The 20,809-nt window shown below is 49.2% G+C and overlaps 1 protein-coding gene across 1 annotated transcript in view; it reads right to left on the reverse strand.

Annotated features, from left to right (window-relative positions):
* The window catches only part of CWC25 (CWC25 spliceosome associated protein homolog), a 33,888-nt gene extending 18,286 nt beyond the window's left edge, over window positions 1–15,602 (reverse strand). Inside the window, exons 1-2 of the mRNA XM_050762775.1 lie at window positions 15,291–15,602; window positions 10,258–10,430 (exon numbers count right to left, since the gene is read on the reverse strand). Of these exons, the coding sequence (XP_050618732.1) occupies window positions 10,258–10,430; window positions 15,291–15,308 (191 nt within the window). The 5' untranslated portion in view covers window positions 15,309–15,602. The remainder of the gene's footprint in view (window positions 1–10,257; window positions 10,431–15,290) is intronic.
* Between the last annotated feature and the right edge of the window lie 5,207 nt (window positions 15,603–20,809).

Here is a 20,809-nt window from a genome sequence, read left to right on the forward strand (position 1 = left end):
AGGCTGGTCTCGATCTCCTGATCCCATGATCTGCCCGCCTTGGCCTCCCAAAGTGCTGGGATTACAGGCATGAGCAACCGCACACAGCCCCAAGACCCTTTAGAATTTTTTTTTCATATTAAAAAAATGAGTCTGAGAAACACTGTAGTCTATAATTAAGAATTGATCAGCTGGGCGCAGTGGCTCACACCTGTAATCCTAGCACTTTGGGAGGCCAAGACAGGCTGATCATGGGGTCAGGAGATTGAGATCAGCCTGGCTAACACGGTGAAATCCTGTCTCTACTAAAAATACAAAAAACTAGCCAGGCATGGTGGTACATGCCTGTAGTCCAAGCTACTCGGGAGGCTGAGGGAGAAGAATCGCTTGAACCTGAGAAGCAGAGGTTGCAGTGTGCTGAGATCCCACCATTGTACTCCAACCCGGGTGACAGTACGAGACTCGGTCTCAAAAAAAAAAAAAAAAAAAAAAAAAAAAAAACAGAATTGATCATGGGGCCAGGCACAGCGGCTCACATCTGTAATCCCAGCACTTTGTTTTTTTTTTTTTTTTTTTTTTGAGACGGAGTCTCGCTCTGTCGCCCAGGCTGGAGTGCAGTGGCCGGATCTCAGCTCACTGCAAGCTCCGCCTCCCGGGTTCCCACCATTCTCATGCCTCAGCCTCCCCAGTAGCTGGGACTACAGGCGCCCGCCACCTCGCCCGGCTAGTTTTTTTCTATTTTTTAGTAGAGACAGAGTTTCACCGTGTTAGCCAGGATGGTCTCGATCTCCTGACCTCGTGATCCGCCCGTCTCGGCCTCCCAAAGTGCTGGGATTACAGGCTTGAGCCACCGCGCCTGGCCAATCCCAGCACTTTGGGAGGCCTAAGCGGGCAGATCACTTCAGGTCAGGAGTTTGAGACCAACCTGGCCAACATGGTGAAATGCCATCTCTACTAAAAATACAAAAAAATTAGGCCGGGCACGGTGACTCACGCCTATAATCCCAGCACTTTGGGAGGCCAAGACGGGCAGACCACGAGGTCAAGAGATTGAGGCCATCCAGGCCAACATGATGAAACCTTGTCCCTACTAAAAATACAAAAATTAGCTGGGCCTGGTGGCGCGCACCTGTAGTCCCAGCTACTCAGGAGGCTGAGGCAGGAGGATTGCTTAAACCCAGGAGGCAGAGGTTACAGTGAGCCGAGATCGCACCACTGTTGTCTCCAAAAATGGAGATTGTTGGACTACAGGGATGCACCACCATGCCTCCCTGATTTTTTATTTTTTCAATGTAGTCCCAGCTACTTGGGAGGCTGAGGCAGGAGGATTTTTGAGCCCAGGAGTTCAAGGCTGCAGTGAGCCATGATCGCACCACTGTATTCCAGCCTGGGTGACAGAGTGAGACCCTGTGTCTTAAAAAAAAAAAGAACAAAATAAAATAAATAACAAAAATAAAACCAGCCAGGTGCCATGGCTCACGCCTGTAATCATAGCACTTTGGGAGGCCAAGGCAGGCAGATCACCCAAGGTCAAGAATTCGAGAACAGCCTGGCCAGTATGGTGAAACCTCGTCTCTACTAAAAATACAAAATTTAGCCGGTGGTGGTGGGCACATGCCTATAGTCCCAACTACTTGGGATGCTGAGGCAGGAGAATCGCTTGAGCCGGGGAGCTGGAGGTTGCAGTGAACCGAGATCGTGCCATTCCATTCTAGCCTGGACGACAGAGTAAGACTCTGTTTCAAAAAAAAAAAAAATTAAGGAAAAAGAAGGAATCGTGTATAAAGTCAGGAGGACCAGGAACCTGTGGTCAAAGGAGCAACAGATTTCCAGGGGAAACACAACAGGATCAAATACAAATGGACGGGAACAATGAAGATGGGGCCAGGCGCGGTGGCTCACGCCTGTAATCCCAACACTTTGGGAGGCCAAGGCAGGCTTGAGGTCAGGAATTCGAGACCAGCCTGGCCAAAAGGCAAAACTGTCTCTACAAAAATATGAAAATTAGGCCGGGCGCGGTGGCTCAAGCCTGTAATCCCAGCACTTTGGGAGGCCGAGGCGGGCGGATCACAAGGTCAGGAGATCGAGACCACAGTGAAACCCCGTCTCTACTAAAAATACAAAAAATTAGCCGGGCGCGGTGGCGGGTGCCTGTAGTCCTAGCTACTCAGGAGGCTGAGGCAGGAGAATGGCGTGAACCCAGGAGGCGGAGCTTGCAGTGAGCCGAGATCGCGCCACTGCACTCCAGCCTGGGCAACAGCGTGAGACTCCGTCTCAAAAAAAAAAAAAAAAAAAAAAAAAAATATGAAAATTAGCCCAATATGGTGGTGCACGCCTGTAATCCCAGCTAGTCAGTAGGCTGAGGCAGGAGAATCGCTTGAACCCAGGAGGGAGAGGTTACAGTGAGCCAAGATCACACCTCTGCACTCCAGCCTGGGTGGTACAGCCAGACTCCATTTCAAAAAAAAAAAAGAATGAAGATGGAAACTGCTATAAAATAGTAACTGTGGCCGGGCGCGGTGGCTCACGCCTGTAATCCCAGTACTTTGGGAGGCCGAGGCGGGTGGATCACGAGGTCAGGAGAGCGAGACCATCCTGGCTAACACGGTGAAACGCCATCTCTACTAAAAATACAAAAAACTAGCCAGGCGTGGTGGCGGGCGCCTGTAGTCCCAGCTACTTGGGAGGCTGAGGCAGGAGAATGGTGTGAACACGGGAGGCGGAGATTGTAGTGAGCCCAGATCGCACCACTGCACTCCAGCCTGGGCAACAGAGGGAGACTTCATCTCAAAAAAAAAGAAAAATAGTAACTGTATGGATCTATCTACTCTTTTTTTTTTTTTTTTTTTTTTTTTGAGATGGAGTCTTGCTCTGTCGCCCAGCCTGGAGTGCAGTGGCCGGATCTCAGTTCACTGCAAGCTCCGCAGTTCACTGCAAGCTCCGCCTCCCGGGTTTACACCATTCTCCTGCCTCAGCCTCCCGAGTAGCTGGGACTACAGGCACCCGCCACCTTGCACAGCTAGTTTTTCGTATTTTTTAGTAGAGACAGGGTTTCACTGTGTTAGCCAGGATGGTCTCCATCTCCTGACCTTGTGATCCGCCCGTCTCGGCCTCCCAAAGTGCTGGGATTACAGGTGTGAGCCACCGCGCCAGGCCCTATCTACTCTTTTTTTGTTTTTTTTTTTCTGTTGCCCAGGCTAGAGTGCAATGGCATGATCTCAGCTCACTGCAACCTCCACCTCACAGGTTCAAGCGATTCTCCTGCCTCAGCCTCCTGAGTAGCTGGAATTACAGCTGTGCACCATCAAGCCCGGCTAATTTTTGTATTTTTAGTTGAGACAGGGTTTCACCATGTTGGTCAGGCTGGTCTCAAACTCCTGACCTTGTGATCCGCCCACCTCGGCCTTCCAAAGTGCTGGGATTACAGGCGTGAGCCACCGCACCCAGCAATAATTTTCATTATTTTCAGTAAAGATGGGGTTTCGCCATGTTGGCCAGGCTGGTCTCAAACTCCAGACCTCAAGTGATCCACCCACCTCAGCCTCCCAAAATGCTGGGATTAAAGGCGTGAGCCACTGCCCCTAGCCTCTATCTAGTTTTAAAAGGACTCAACTAATATCAGGCCCACTCACGCCCTCTCATGAGAGAACACATCGCATAGCTGAGATCCAGAGCCACAGGATTTGGCCTCTGGATAACTCTGGGCTAGTTCCTTCTGTGCACTTCTGTATCCTCATCTCTAAAATGGAGCTATAGTGTTGGCAACATAGCAAGACTCCACCTCTACAAAAAATGCGTGTAGTCCCAGCTACTCTGGAGGCTGAGGCAAGAGGATCACTTAAGCCCAAGGGTTAAGCCTGTAGTGAACTATGATTGTACCACTACACACTAGCCTGGGCAACAAAGCAAGACCCCATCTCAAAAGAAATAAAAAATAGGGTGGGTACAGTGGCTCATGTCTACACCTATAATCTCAGCAGTTTGAGAGGCCAGAGCAGGAGGATCATTTGAGTCCAGGAGATTGAGACCAGCCTGGGCAAAATAAAAAGACCTCATCTCTACAAAAAAATAAAAAATTAGCCAGGTGTGGTGGTACACATCGGTAGTCCCAGCTACTCAGGAGGCTAAGGTGGGAGGATCCCTTGAGCTTGGGTCAAGGGTGCAGTGAGCCATGATCACATCACTGCACTCCAGCCTGGGTGACAGAGTACAACTCTCAAAAAATAAATATCTCAAAAAATAAATACATACACAAATAAAGTGGAGCTAGTAACTGCTATCTCTCATCATTACTGAGTTTTTAAATGAGGACATAGTGGAGGCAAAGCTTCTAAAAGCAAAATGATCTATGCATCTTTGTTGTTGCTGTCATTAAGGATATAGAACAAGTTCTCAATTAAAGCTGAACATAAGAATCACCCAGGGAGCTTTTAAAACGTGTATATTGGCTGGGCATGGCAGCTCACGTCTGTAATCCCAGCACTTTGGGAGGCCAAGGCGGGCGGACCACAAGATCAGGAGTTCAAGACCAGCTTGGCCAATATAGTGAAACCCTGTCTCTACTAAAAATACAAAAATTAGCCGGGCATGGCTGGGCTCGGTGGCTCACGCCTGTAATCCCAGCACTTTGGGAGGCCGAGGTGGGCGGATCACGAGGTCAGGAGACCGAAACCATCCTGGCTAACACGGTGAAACCCAGTCTCTACTAAAAATACAAAAAATTAGCCGGCCATGGTGGCAGGCGCCTGTAGTCCCAGTTACTCAGGAGGCTGAGGCGGGAGAATGGCATGAACCCAGGAGGTGGAGCTTGCAGTGAGCCGAGATCACACCACTGCACTCCAGCCTGGGTGACAGAGCGAGACTCCGTCTCAAAAAAAAAAAAAAAAAGAAAAAGAAAAAAAAATTAGCCGGTTGTGGTGGCGCACAGATGTAATCCCAGCTGCTACTCAGGAGCCTGAGGCAGAAGAATCGCTTGAACCTGGGAGACAGAGGTTGCAGTAAGTCGAGATCGTGCCACTGGACTCCAGCCTGGGTCTCAAAAAACAAACAAAACAAACAAATAAAACACCCGTATATTAGCTGGGTGTGGTGACTCACGTCTGTAATCTCAGCACTTTGGAAGGCCCAGGCAGGAGGATCACTTGAGCTCAGGAGGTCAAGACCAGTCTGGGCAACATAGTGAGACCCTCTGTCTACATGGTGGCTCACGCCTATAATCCCAGCACTTTGGGAGGCCAAGATGGGAGATGGGTTTGAGCTCAGGAGTTCAAGACCAGCCTCGATAACATGGTAAAACCCTGTCTCTACAAAAAATACAAAAATTAGCCAGGTATGGTGGTGTGTGCCTGTGGTCCCAGCTACTTGGGAGGCTGAGGTGGGAGGATGACTTCAGACCAGGAGGTGGAGGTTGCAGTGAGCCAAGATCACACAACTGTACTCCAGCCTGGGCGACAGAGCCAGATCTCGTCTTTCTTTCTTTTTTTTTTTTTTGAGACAGAGTCTTGCTCCGTCACCCAGGCTGGAGTGCAGTGGCACAATCTCGGCTCACTGCAACCTCCACGTCCCAGGTTCAAGCGATTCTCCCGCCTCAGCCTCCCAAGTAGCTGGGACTACAGACACACACCACCACACTTGGCTAAGTTTTTGTATTTTTAGTAGAGACAGGGTTTCACCATGTTGGCCAAGTTGGTCTTGAACTCCTGACCTCAAGCAATCCACCGGCCTTGCCTCCCAAGTGCTGGGATTACAGGCATAAATCACCATGCCCAGCTGGACTCTGTCTTAAAAAACTAAAAAAGGCGCCGGGCGCGGTGGCTCACGCCTGTAATCCCAGCACTTTGGGAGGCCGAGGCGGGCGGATCACGAGGTCAGGAGATCGAGACCATCTTGGCTAACATGGTGAAACCCCGTCTCTACTAAAAAATACAAAAAACTAGCCGGGCGAGGTGGCGGGCGCCTGTAGTCCCAGCTACTCGGGAGGCTGAGGCAGGAGAATGGCGTGAACCTGGGAGGCGGAGCTTGCAGTGAGCTGAGATCCGGCCACTGCACTCCAGCCTGGACCAGAGAGCGAGACTCCGTCTCAAAAAAAAAAAAAAAAAAAAAAAACTAAAAAAGGCCAGGTGAGGCTGAGGTGGGAGGATGGCTTGAGCCCAGGAGGTCAAGGCTGTAGTGAGCTGTGATAGTGCCACTGCACTCCAGCCAGGGTGACAGACCAAGACCCTGTCTCAATAAATTAATTAATTAATTAATAATAAGGCCAGGCGCGGTGGTCTTATAATCCTAGCACTTTGGGAGGCCGAGGCAGGAGGATCACAAGGTCAGGAGTTCGAGACCAGCCTGGCCAACATGGTGAAACCCTGTCTCTATTAAAAATACAAAAATTAGCCAGGCATAGTGGTGCATGCCTGTAATCCCAGCTACTCGGGAGGCTGAGGCAGAAGAATTGCTTGAACTCGGGAGGCAGAGGTTGCAGTGAGCCGAGATCGCGCGCCACTGCACTTTAGCTTGGGAGACAAAGCAAGACGTCATCTCAAAATAAATAAAATAAAATACTAACAATAATAAATAATAAATAAATAAATAAATAAAACACATATATGCCTTTGCCTCCCACACTCCCTTCTCTTCAGAGGAAATTTGCTCGGGTGCGACTTGCTCCCATCTAACTTTCTTTTTTTTCTTTTTTTTTTGGTGTGTGTGTGTGATGGAGTTTTGTTCTTACTGCCCAGACTGGAGTGCAGTGGTGCAATCTCAGCTCACCGCAAACTCTGCTTTCCGGGTTCAAGCGATTCTCCTGCCTTAGCCTCCTGAGTAGCTAGGACTACAGGTGTGTACCACCACTCCGGGCTAATTCTGTATTTTTTTTAGTAGAGACGGGGTTTCACCATGTTGGTAAGGCTGGTCTCAAACTCCCGACTTCGGGTGATCCGCCCACCTCGGCCTCCCAAAGTGCTGGGATTACAGGTGTGAGACACCGTTCCTGGCCCTTCCAAGCTCCTTCTAAAGTGCAAGGGTTGAAAACACCAGCATAGACTGGTGTCTGGGAAATGCAATTTTCCAATATTATCAGTAAATACTAAAGAAACACTGTTGCAAAGCATGACTTGGTGAGCCCTAATAATATGTCTATTAAAGGTCTTCTTTGTTCTAAGAGAGATTCATTACAAACAGAAAACATGATCCGAACCACAGAAATGAACTGTTAAATAGTAAAGAGTTTTTTAGTGGCATTTTATAGGATAAATTAAAAGCATGACACCATGTAAAGAACTATACAAACAAACAGATGAATACTCAAGTCATCTAAATACATCAGCAGTAAAGACCAAAAAGAGGGGGGGCGGAGGGAACCAAATGCTGATCTTAGTGTTTTACAATATTGTAGGACATGTGGTAGGGCAAAACAAAACAAAACAAAACAAAGCATACAAAATCATTCCCCCATTCACAACATACAAGCAGGCATGAGTCTGCAACAATGCTGACTCCTTTCTCTACACTTGTGCATCTATACTCTGACCTCATTAATCAGACTCCACAAAAGCCCAAATTTCTGATAAACTGAGCACATGATGTGTAATGCTTTGGTGAATAAAAATTTCAAAACAATTTTTACCTTTGGATAGTACCTCGGCATATGACTAATGGGTATTCAGTCTAAAATCAATTTTTACTTATTTATTTATTTATTTATTTATTTACTTAGATGCAGAGTCTCACTCTGTTACCCAGGCCAAAGTCAGTGGCAAAATCATAACTCACTGTAGCTTCGAACTCCTGGGCTCAAGCAATCCTCCTACTTCAGCCTCCCAAGTAGCTGGGACTACAGGCACATGCTACCATGCCCAGCTAACTTTTCCTTCCTTCCTTCCTTCCTTCCTCCCTCCCTCCCTCCTCTCTCTTTCTTTTATTTTCTATTTTTTATTTTTTATTTTTTTATTGAGACGAAGTCTTACTCTGTCACCCAGGCTGGAGTGCAGTGGCGTGATCTCAGCTCACTGCAACTTCCAACTCCCGAGTTCAAGTGATTCTCCTGCCTCAGCCTCCCAAGTAGCTGGGATTACAGGCATGTGCCACCATGCCTGGCTAAGTTTTGGGGTTTTTTTTGTTTGTTTGTTCTTGGTTTGTTTTTTTGTTTTTTTTTTTTTTTGAGACGGAGTCTCTCTCTGTAGCCCACGCTAGAGTGCAGTGGCCGGATCTCAGCTCACTGCAAGCTCCGCCTCCCGGGTTCACGCCATTCTCCGGCCTCAGCCTCCCGAGTAGCTGGGACTACAGGCGCTGCCACCTCGCCCGGCTATTTTTTGTATTTCTTAGTAGAGACGGGGTTTCACCGTGTTAGCCAGGATGGTCTCGATCTCCTGACCTCGTGATCCGCCCATCTCGGCCTCCCAAAGTGCTGGGATTACAGGCTTGAGCCACCACGCCCGGCCTTTTTTTTTTTTTTTTTGAGACGGAGTCTCGCTCTGTCGCCAGGCTGGAGTGCACTGGCGCAATCTCAGCTCTCTGCAACCTGCAACCTACACCTTCCAGGTTCCAGCGATTCTCTTGCCTTAGCTTCCTGAGTAGCTAGGACTACAGATGTATGCTACCACACCCAGGTAATTTTTTTTTTTTTTTTTTAGTAGAGATGGAGTTTCACCGTGTTGGCCAGGCTGGTCTCCAACTCCTGACCTCAGGTGATCCGCCCACCTCGGCCTCCCAAAGTGCTAGGATTACAGGCGTGAGCCACTGCACCCAGCCTGTATTTTTTTTGTTTGTTCATTTTTTTGAGATGCACTCTCACTCTATCGCCTAGGCTGGAGTGCAGTAGCATGATCTCGGCTCACTGAAACTTTTGCCTCCTAGGTTCAAGCAATTCTCCTGCCTCAGCCTCCTGAGTAGCTGGGATTACAGGTGTGCACCACCACACCCAGCTAATTTTTTTATTTTAATAGAGACAGGGTTTCACCATGTTGGTGGTCAGGCTGGTCTCAAACTCCTGACCTCAAGTGATCTGCCCGCCTCGGCCTCCCAAAGTGCTGGGATGACAGGTGTGAGCCACCGCACCTGGCTATTTTCTACTTTTTTGTAGAGATGGGTTCCTACTACAGACTGGTCTGGAACTCCTGGCCTCAAGTGATCAGCATTCCTCAGTCTCCCAAAGTGCTGGGATTATAGGCATAAGCTGCCACACCCAGCCTATATATTTTTAAACAGAGATGGAGTCTCACTACATTACCCAGACTGGTCTCAAACTCCTGGGCTCAAGTGATTTCTCAGCCTCCCAAAATGCAGTGATCATGGGCATGAACCACCACATCTGGTCTTCAATTTTAGTCTATCTGTTATTTTATTTTATTCTGATTTAATACACTGCATAATGTATGCTTTTTATTTTCTCAAACATATTTACTCCCATCTCCTTTTATGAGATGCTACTCCTACCCTATATTATACAACAGGAAATTGAAGCAGGGTAAAATCTAGTGGGATTGGCCATAATCACTCGGCTTTCACTGACAAGCATACCATCCACCTTCTCTCATGGGACCTCACTCCCTGCCCCCTGTCCCGCCACCCCCAAGCAAGCCTGAACTACATTAACAAAGGCAGGACTGCGGCCTCAACACATACTGAGCAGCAGGGTAGAGCAACCATCCCTCATCACTGTTATCAGCCATCTACCGTGAGCTCAGCTTACAGCAAGTCCTTACGTGTTACCTCATTTGACTCCCAACAAACCTTAAGAAGGCGTTGGGGCCGGGCGCGGTGGCTCAAGCCTGTAATCCCAGCACTTTGGGAGGCCGAGACGGGCAGATCACGAGGTCAGGAGATCGAGACCATCCTGGCTAACACGGTGAAACCCCGTCTCTACTAAAAAAAATACAAAAAACTAGCCGGGCGCGGTGGCAGGCGCCTGTAGTCCCAACTACTCGGGAGGCTGAGGCAGGAGAATGGCGTGAACCCGGGAGGCGGAGCTTGCAGTGAGCTGAGATCCGGCCACTGCACTCCAGCCTGGGCGGTAGAGCGAGACTCCATCAAAAAAAAAAAAAAAAAAAAAAAAAAAAAAAGAAGGCGTTGGGTATTATCACTCCCTGGTCCTACTGAAGTAACCAAGTCTCTCAAATTTGATCACAGTTCCACGGCTACTACATGCAAAGCCAACCTTAGAATCCAGGTTAGTCCGGCTTTAAAACCCATGCCCTTAAGCACTCAGCTATTATACAACAACTGGATGATGCATCTCAGGACAGCTCTGCAATTCCCTACACACTAGGACACCCCCAGCTCCTCACTTACTTGACGGCCCCAACATCCTCGGCATAACGCTGCATCTCTTCCCGGGCCCTCTCTTCTCGCAGCTCCCGCTGAAGCTCCTCAATCTTCTTCCGCTCAGCCTCATGCTTCTGCTCGGCCTTCCACACTTTCTCCACATTCCGGAGGGTCTGCGGGTGCCAGCTCTTCTTCAGATTCTGTGATAAATAAAAAGAAGGTGAGAATAACTCCAGGGGTGACTGAGTGGCGGGTGTAACTAGCCCTGCCTCACCCACCCTTTCATACCCAAGGCAGGCAAGATGTCTTCAACAATGACAAGGTTTTCTTCCAATAATCTCTCACACATCTAGAGGGGAAGGGGAGGTTGTTCAAGTGTATAAAGCTTCAGGACAGGTCGGGCGCAGTGGCTCACACCTGTAATCCCAGCACTTTGGGAAGCGGAGGCGGGCAGATCACTTGAGATCAGGAGTTTTAGACCAGCCTGGCCAAAATGATGAAATGTCTCTACTGGAAATACAAAAATTAGCTGGGCATGGTGGCACATGTGCATGTAGTCCCAGCTATTCAGGAGGCTGAAGCAGGAGAATCACTGAACCAGGAGGCGGAGGTTGCAGTGGGCCGAGATTGCGCCGCTGTACTACAGCCTAGGCGACAGAGCAAGACTCTGTCTCAAAACAACAAGAACAACAACAGGCCGGGCGCGGTGGCTCAAGCCTGTAATCCTAGCACTTTGGGAGGCCAAGACGGGCGGATCACGAGGTCAGGAGATCAAGACCATCCTGGCTAACATGGTGAAACCCCGTCTCTACTAAAAATACAAAAAATTAGCCGGGCGAGGTGGCGGGCGCCTGTAGTCCCAGCTACACGGGAGGCTGAGGCAGGAGAATGGCGTAAACCCGAGAGGCGGAGCTTGCAGTGAGCTGAGATCCGGCCACTGCACTCCAGCCCGGGCGACAGAGCAAGACTCCGTCTCAACAAAAAAAAAAAAAAAAAAAAAAGAACAACAACAACAAGAAAGCTTCAGGATAGAACAGGTCTTTCCTGAGTTCCCTTCAGACAGTTTTAACCTTAAAAGCATACAAGTCATCCTTCCACTAGCCATACCTAAATTGGAGCTGGTGATGACAAGACAGGAGGAATGCAGTAATGAGCAGGAAGGCACATATTTTGAAAGAGAACAGGCCGGGTGCGGTGGCTCAAGCCTGTAATCCCAGCACTTTGGGAGGCCGAGGCGGGCGGATCACAAGGTCAGGAGATCGAGACCACAGTGAAACCCCGTCTCTACTAAAAATACAAAAAATTAGCCGGGCGCGGTGGCGGGCGCCTGTAGTCCCAGCTACTCAGGAGGCTGAGGCAGGAGAATGGCAGGAACCCGGGAGGCGGAGCTTGCAGTGAGCCGAGATCGCGCCACTGCACTCCAGCCTGGGCAACAGCGTGAGACTCCGTCTCAAAAAAAAAAAAAAAAAAAAAAAAAAAAAAAAAAAGAAAGAGAACAGAACTCATGCACTTCTGACACTGGATATTCATTTTTTAGTCTTGCTCTGTCACCCAGGCTGGAGTGCAGTGATCTCGGCTGACTACACCCTCCACCTCCCGGGTTCCAGTGATTCTCTTGCCTCAGCCTCCCGAGTAGCTGGGACTATAGGTATGCCACCATGCCTGAGTAATTTTTGTATTTTTTAGTAGAGATGGGATTTCACCATATTGGCTAGGCTGGTCTCAAAACGCCTGACCTCATGATCTGCCTGCCTTGGCCTCCCAAACTGCTGGGATTACAGGAGTGAGCCACCGTGCCCAGTCTTTTTTTTTTTTCTTGAGACAGAGTTTCGCTCTTATTGCCTAGGCTAGAGTACAATGGCAGGATCTCAGGTCATGGCAACCTCTGCCTCCTGGGTTCAAGTGATTATCTGCCTCAGCCTCCTGAGTAGCTGATTACAGGCATGAGCCACCATGCTCGGCTAATTTTGTATTTTTAGTAGAAATAGGGTTTCTCCATGTGGGTCAGGCTGGTCTCAAACTGTCGACCTCAGGTGATCTGCCTGCTTCAGCCTCCCAAAGTGCTGAGATTACAGGCGTGAGCTACCATGCCTGGCATGGACATTCATTCTTAGGAACTCAACCTACCTTACCTTGGTCTACTTCACCTGCCCTAAACTTGCATGGTTTACAACCCACCCAGAATCTCTTCCAACTTTCCTTCCCAGGAATCTCTCCTTGATTCTGATCTCCCCATTCACCCTCAAAGAACACTTCTCTCTCTCCCCCCCATCAGATACTGCTTTGGTGTACTTTCCCAATAATGAAAAGTTTCCCAGAGTAAGTAATATCTAAGGACAATTATAAACTAGCCTGCTGACATGTGAAAGGGAGATGAGGGGGGCAGATTTCCAGAGAGGAACAGTACAGACAAATGCAGTCCCAGTGGTGAGAAAGAACATAGCAGGAATAATTCAGTGTGGCTGGAGATGTGGCAAGCTGATGGGGCAGGGACACAAGAAGAAGCCAAGTGAGAAAGGAGCAAAAGGAGCAGAATAAGGGCCTTATAAGCCATGTAAAGGGATTACAGGCATGCACCGCATGTCTGGCCAATTTTTTTTTTTTTTTTTTTTTTAGATGGAGTCTCGCTCTGTCACCTAGGCTAGAGTGCAGAGGCACACTCTCAGCTCACTACAAGCTCCAACTCCCAGGTTCACGCCATTCTCCTACCTCAGCCTCCTGAGTAGCTGGGACTACAGGCATACGCCACCATGACCGGCTAATTTTTTGTGTGTTTTTAGTAGAGACAGGTTTCACCGTGTTAGCCAGGATGGTCTCAATCTCGTGACCTTGTAATCCACCTGCCTCGGCCTCCCAAAGTGCTGGGATTATGGGCGTGAGACACCGTGCCCGGCCAATTTTTGTATTTTTACTAGAGATGGGGTTTCACCATGTTGGCCAGGATGGTCTTGATTTCCTGACCTCAGGATCCGCCCACCTAGGCCTCCTAAAGTGCTGGGATTACAGCCGTGAGCCACCGCGCCCAGTGTGACTCCATCTTTTTTTTAACTTTTTTTTTTTTTTAAACGGAGTCTTACTCTGTCACCCAGGCTAGAGGTGCAGTGGTGCAATCTCGGCTCACTACAACCTCCACCTCCTGGGTTCAAGCGATTCTCCTGCCTCAGCCTCCCAAGTAGCTGGGATTACAGGCACCCGCCACCACTCCCAGCTAATTTTTGTATTTTTAGTAGAGACGGGGTTTCACCATCTTGGCCAGGCTGGTCTTGAACTCCTGACCTCGTGACCCACCCGCCTCAGCCTCCCAAAGTGCTGGGATTATAGGCATGAGCCACCGCACCTGGCCAAGACTCCATCTTAAAAAAAAAAAGAATCGACTGGAGAGGGCCAGGATTGAGACCAGGAGACCAGTTAAGAAAATAAGATCATGTCCGCAAGGTACTTGGCATGTGGAAAATGTTCAGTCAATGAGAGTTCCCTTTTCTTCCTTTTCTCTTCCCCTCCTTGTCCTGCCTCTCCCCTTTGTCAGGTCATTGAGTTGGTCGGTTGTGTATCGGTCCGTCAGTTGGTCCGACCATCCATCCATCCTTCCGTCCTTCCTCCCTCACTCCCTGCCTCTTTCTCCCTCTAACCCTTCCCATCTTGTCCTCCCTGCCTCAAGTATAGATTATTTTGCTTCTCAAGGACAAAAACTTCTAGAGTCATTTTTGGCTGTCAAAACTGGTGGAGGCAGGTGTTAGTGGATAGACTCCAGTCGAGTGGCTAGAGGCCAGGGATGCTGCTAAACATTCTACAATGCACAGGAGAGCCCAACTACCACCACTACCACACCCCCCCCAAAGAATTATCTAGGCCAAACTGTCAAGAGGGCTAACGTCGAGAAACCCTAGATTAGAGCTTTCCTGTCCTTAAATGCAGTTACCTGAAGAATACACTAAATTGGATCAAACTGGATGGAGTCCTGGCACTCACTGTGATTGAGAACACATGACAAACTAACAGGTTTACGGGGCAGGCCGCTAAGCTGATCTACTTGCTGGTTCAATTAGTTCCACTTTCGGGAGGCTGGCGTTTTCCCAACCTTGCACCATGCTCTTGTAGGTACATTTACCCTATTTGGGGCCTTAGCCCTTTACAAATGAACGTTTCAGTGTAAGAGACATTGCCACATAACTTGTATTAAGTGGTATGAATTTAAAAAGCAAGCTCAGCCACTACACATCAGAACCCAGCATTGAAGGAGGTGTGGAAGTCAGAAAGATAGACAGGAAGATCCCTTCAGGCTTAAAAAGGACCCCAGGGCCCAGCACAGTGGCTCACGCCTGTAACCCCAGCACTTTGGGAGGCCAAGGTGGGTGGATCACTAGAGGTCAGGAGATCGAGACCAGCCTGACCAACAAGGAGAAACCCTGTCTCCACTAAAAATACAAAATTAGCCCGGTGTGGCGGAGCATGCCTGTAATCCCAGCTACTCGGGACGCTGAGGCAGGAGACTCGCTTGAATCCAAGAGGGGAAGGTTGCAGTGAGCCGAGATCGCGCCACTGCACTCCAGCCTGGGCAACAAGAAACTCCGTTTTTTTTAAAAAAAAAAAAGGACCCCAGGGCATGGCTAAGGGTAGGGTGAATGGGGCACAAACCACCCCTACTTCAGTCCAGGACATGACTCTGAACTCCCACCCAAGGAAGACAGCTGTGTGGCAAGACAAGATATACAAAACAAAGCGTAGTGACACGTCCTCAATATCTACCTCCTTTCCTAGCCTTGGCTCCATCCGCTCCCTCCCTGGTATTCCCAGAATTTACAGCCGGCAGGGCTGCAGTCAACAAACACACAAACACCACCTGTCACAGTTCGCGACACACCTCGGACTTTCCCAAACCTCAGTCCCATCCCTCCAATGCCCTAAAGATCCATCCCCTCTTCAGGGCAACGGCCCCCTCCCCGCGAAAGCAAAGCTGAGTTGCTATGGTTATCCACTCCTTCCTCTACCCCCACCCCCCACCCCCTGCCAATTTCCGTCCCGGCCTCAGTCCTCCCCCGCCCAGGCCTCCCTCCACTCACCAGGTCTCCGCCCCCCATGATGGTGGAGACGATTCCTCACTACGCGGATCTGGAAGACTTCGGCAGGATCAAGAGAATACGTAGAAAAATAGTCCAGGGGCTACCTCGCAGGCTCTGGTCCCAGGAGCCGTCGACTGCCAGTTTCACATACCGACCTACAGGCCACTTCCGGGAGGGCGTCATCTCACCGCGTCGGCGTCGCGGAACGATGACGTACAGGGCTCTGTCGCGCTGTGTGACTGTGGCGTCGCGTGCAGATTTCGCAGAGTTCCAGGCTTCGCTGTGGAGACCTCTGTCGTCGAGGTCTCATTTTGGCTGCTTCTGGTCGCCACTTTGTCTGATGTCCCAAACTCTCCGTTGAAACGCCACAGCTCTGTTCAGTGATGGGTTGCCGTGGGCCTCTGCACGCGGCTGTGTTGCCATGGCAGCGCACCAGGGCATCCGGCTCAAAAGCTCCACATAACTCGCTGCTAGACGTAGCGTGGACCAGAGTACGCCTCCTCCCCTCACCCTGCACACACCCCCACACTCCAGTTTTCCAAAACGGCTTTGCGAACTGGCGCTTTCCTCAGACCTTGACTCACAGCAAATCCCCTTATGTCAGGCACGATCTCAGCTCACTGCAACCTCTACCTCCCAGATTCAAGCGATTCCCCTGGCTCAGCCTCCCAAGTAGCTGGGATTACAGGCACGCGCCACCACATCCGCTAATTTTTTATGTTTTTTTTGTAGAGATGGGGTTTCACCATGTCGGCCAAGATGGTCTCAATCTCCTGACCTCGTGATCCGCCCGCCTTGGCCTCCAAAAGTGCTGGGATTACAGGCGTGAGCCACCGCACCCAGCCTAAATATGACATTATTAAACACTAGATACATTTTATTTTTCTTGAAATGGGTCTCTATGTTGGTCAGGGTCTAAATATATCGGTTAAACTGATCTTGATTTCTAGAGTCAAGTGATGCTCCCACTTCAGGCTCCAGAGGAGCTGGGATTACAGGCTGGAGCCGCCACCGTGCCTGACAGGAGGAATTCTTATTTGGTGCCAGCTCTCTAACATTTCTAAAATCTTCTAAATACAAAGTGCTAGGATTACAGGCGTGAGCCACCGCGCCTGGCCAATCTCCCTCTTTTTTATTCAAATAGTGTATAGTGCTGGGCATGGTGGCACAGACCTATAATCCCAGCTACTTGGAAGGTTGAGGCAGGAGGATCACTTGAGTCCAGGAGATGGAAGCTACAGTGAGCCGTGATTGTGCCACTGTAGTTAAGCCTGGGTGACAGAGTGAGACTCCATCTCTTTAAAAAAAATTTTAAACGACTTTTTTCTTAAGTTACTGAGGATAGGAAAGGGAATAATTTTTTCACTCTGTGATTCGGTGTTTTTGTCTATCTCCAGTTAAATTGCAAATGTCTGCAGTACCCATTCCACACTTGGGACAGACAGACGCAAGATGTGAAGCTGGGCATGGTGCTCACACTTGTAGTCCCAGCACTTTCAGGGGCTAAGGTGGGAGAATCACTTGAGCCCAAGAGTTGGAGACCAGCCTGAGCAATATAGCAAGCCCTCCTCTCTACTTATGTTTAAAAAAACAAAAACATGCCGGGCGCGGTGGCTCAAGCCTGTAATCCCAGCACTTTGGGAGGCTGAGATGGGCGGATCACAAGGTCAGGAGATCAAGACCATCCTGGCTAACCCGGTGAAACCCCGTCTCTACTAAAAAATACAAAAAACTAGCCAGGCAAGGTGGTGAGTGCCTGTAGTCCCAGCTACTGGGGAGGCTGAGGCAGGAGAATGGCATAAAACCCGGGAGGTGGAGCTTGCAGTGAACTGAGATCCGGCCACTACACTCCAGCCTGGGCGACAGAGCGAGACTCCATCGCAAAAAAAAAAAACAAAAAAAAAAAAAAAACAAAAAAAAAACAACAACATTAGCCAGGCGTAGTGGCACATGCCTGTAGTCCCAGTTGCTGGGGAGGCTGAGGCAGGAGGATTGCTTGAATCCATGAGTTTCAGGCTGCAGTGCGCCGTGATCATGCTACTACACTGCAGCCTGGGTGACAGAGTGAGACCCTCTCTCTCAAAAAAAAAAAAAAAAAAAAGATGTAAAGTGTAAAGCTGAAGTACACCACCCAGAATGTGACATGTGCCCCTTACATTTAAGCAATAAGCAATTCTTTTTCTTTCTTTTTTTTTTTTTTTTTTTTTTTAAGAGAGAGAGTCTCACTCTTTTTGCCCAGGCTGGAGTTCAGTGGTGCAATCTCGGCTAACACAACCTCCGCCTCCCAGATTCAAGCGATTCTGGTGCCTCAGCCTCCCAAGTAGCCGGAATTACAGGTGCATGCCACCATGCCCGGCTAATTTTCGTATTTTTAGTAGAGACAGGTTTCACCATGTTGGCCAAGCTGGTCTCCAGCTCCTGACCTCAGGTGATCCACCCGCCTTGTCCTCTCAAAGTGCTGGGATTACATGTGTGAGCCACCGCAGTCAGCCCTTTCTTCCCTCCCTCCCTCCCTCCTTCCCTCCCTTCCTTCCTTCCTTCCTCTTTCTTTCTTTCCTTCCTTCCTTCTTTTCTTTTTCCTACCTTCTCTTCCTTCCTTCCTTCCTTCTCTCTCTCTTTTTTTTTTTTTTTTTTTTTTTTGAGACAGAGCCTCACTGGGAGTGCAATGGCGTGAGCTTGGCTCACTGCAACCTCCGCTTTCCTTTTCTCTTTCTTTTTTTTTTTTTTTTTTTTTTTTCCAGACGGAGTCTCGCTCTGTCGCCCAGGCTGGAGTGCAGTGGCACAATCTCGGCTCACTGCAAGCTCCAGCTCCCGGGTTCACCCCATTCTCCTGCCTCAGCCTCCCTAGTAGCTGGGACTACAAGCGCCCGCCACCACGCCTGGCTAATTTTTTTGTATTTTTAGTAGAGGCAGGGTTTCACCGTGTTAGCCAGGAGGGTCTCCATCTCCTGACCTCATGATCCGCCCGCCTCGGCCTCCAAAAGTGCTGGTATTACAGGTGTGAGCCACAGCGCCCAGCCTCCTTTACTCTGTTTCTTTCCTTCCTTCCTTGTCTTTCTTTGTCTTTCTTTCCTTCCTTCTTTGTTTCCTTCTCTCTTTTTCTTTTCTTTCCTTCCTTCTTTCCTTATCTCTTTTCTTTCCTTCCTCCTTCTTTCCTGCTTTATCTCTTCTTTCCTTCCTCCTTCTTTCCTTCTTCTTTCTTTCTTCCCTCCTTCTTTCTTTCCTCCCTTCTTTCTTTCTTCCTTCTTTCTTTTTTTTTTTTTTTTTTTTTTTTTTGAGACGGAGTCTCGCTTTGTCGCCCAGGCTGGAGTGCAGTGGCCGGATCTCAGCTCACTGCAAGCTCCGCCTCCCGGGTTTACGCCATTCTCCTGCCTCAGCCTCCCGAGTAGCTGGGACTACAGGCGCCCACCACCTCGCCCAGCTAGTTTTTTGTATTTTTAGTAGAGACGGGGTTTCACCATATTAGCCAGGATGGTCTCGATCTCCTGACCTCGTGATCCGCCCGTCTAGGCCTCCCAAAGTGCTGGGATTACAGGCTTGAGCCACCGCGCCCGGCCTCCTTCTTTCTTTCCTTCCTCCTTTCCTTCTTTTCTTTTTCTGTCCTTCCTTCTTTCTCTCCTTTTCCCTCTCTTTCCTTCCTTCTTTCCTTCTTTTCTTGCTCTTTCTTTCTTGCTTTCCTTCCTTCCTTTTTTCCTTCTTTTCTTTTTTTTTGAGACTGAGTCTTGCTCTGTCGCCCAGGCTCGAGTGCAGTGGCGCAATCTCGGCTCACTGCAAGCTCCACCTCCTGTGTTCACGCCATTCTCCTGCCTCAACCTCCCGAGTAGCTGGGACTACAGGTGCCCGCCACCACACTTGGCTAATTTTTTTGTATTTTTAGTAAAGATGGGGTTTCACCATGTTAGCCAGGATGGTCTCGATCTCCTGACTTCGTAATCCGCCCGCCTCTGCCTCCCAAAGTGCTTGGATTACAGGCGTGAGCCACTGCGCTTGGCCTTCCTTCTTTTCTTTCTTTCTCTCTCTTTTTCTTTTCTTTTTTTTATTTTTTGAGACGGAGTCTGGCTCGGTCGCCCAGGCTGGAGTGAAACGGCACGATCTCAGCTCACTGCAACCTCCGCCTCCCAGGTTCAAGCAATTCTCCTGCCTCAGCCTCTCAAGTAGCTGGGATTACAGGCGTGCGCCACCACGCCCGGCTAATTTTTTGTATCTTTAGTAGAGACAGGGTTTCACCATATTGGTTAGGCTGTCTCGAACTTTTTTTTTTTTAGACGGAGTCTCGCTCTGTTGCTCAGGCTGGAGTGCTGTGGTGCGGTCTCGGCTAACTGCAACCACAGCCTCCCAGGTTCAAGCGATTCTCCTGCCTCAGCCTCCCAAGTAGCTGGGATTACAGGTGCGCACCACCACACCCGGCTAATTTTTTGTATTTTTAGTAGAGATGGAGGTTTCACCATGTTGGCCAGGCTGCTCTCAAACTCCTGACCTGTGATTTGCCCGCCTCAGCTTCCCAAAGCGCTGGAATTATAGGCGTGAGCCACCGCGCCAGGCCCTGGCCCTTCTTTCATGTTTTAATTCGAGGCAGCTTGGCATGTACTAAGTTTTCAAAAATACATACATTTCCATCTATACTCCGACACCCATCCAATTAGCAAATTGTGTTCACAGCTCTCAGACTCACTCATAGATTTAGAATCTCCTCAGGGACTTGATCTTAATTGAAAACAAATGAGATCCTAGAGAGGCTTTTTGTCCTAAAGGTGAGCTGGAATGTGGGAGGAACAGTTTTAGCACAAGATCAAGTTGAAAGTTCCTTCATCTTTTCTGGTGATACTGTGGCTGACGGTATTTGCTCTTAAGTGGAATGGTAGTGAGAAAACATCACGGAAGGGGGCACCCGGATTCGGGCCGGGGACCTCTTGATCTGCAGTCAAATGCTCTACCCCTGAGCCATACCCCCTCTGTTCATTACAGGTTCCTTCCCTGTCCACTTATAGTGACTCAATACAATCAAGTTCCACCCACATGAGTTCTGGCAAGTTTTGTGTTCTAAATCCCCACCTTCTTAATTATCCATCATCTGGTTTGGCTTTTCCATTGGCCACCAATAAATTGAAAGGGAACACTTGAAAAATGACATCCTGGGCCAGGAGGGTGGCTCACGCCTGTAATCCCAGCACTCAGGGAGGCCGAGGTGAGGTCAGGAGTTCGAGACTCGCCTGACCAAAACTGTGAAACCGCGCCCCCACTAAATATGAAATAACTAGCTGGGAGTGGTGGCAGGCACTTGTAATTCTAGCTACTAGGGAGGCTGAGTCAGGAGAATTGCTTGAATCCCTGGAGGCAGAGGTTGCAGTGAGCTGAGATCACACCACTGCACTCCAGCCTGGGCTAACAGAATGAGTCTCTCTCTCTCCTTCTCTCTCTCTCTCTCTCTATATATATGCATATCTATACACATATATATAGATAAACATACACACACACACACACACACACACACTTATATGTTTAGTAAAGACACTGTT

The sequence above is a fragment of the Macaca thibetana genome, chromosome 16, assembly GCF_024542745.1.
Source record: "Macaca thibetana thibetana isolate TM-01 chromosome 16, ASM2454274v1, whole genome shotgun sequence".
NCBI classification, from domain to species: Eukaryota; Metazoa; Chordata; class Mammalia; order Primates; family Cercopithecidae; genus Macaca; species Macaca thibetana.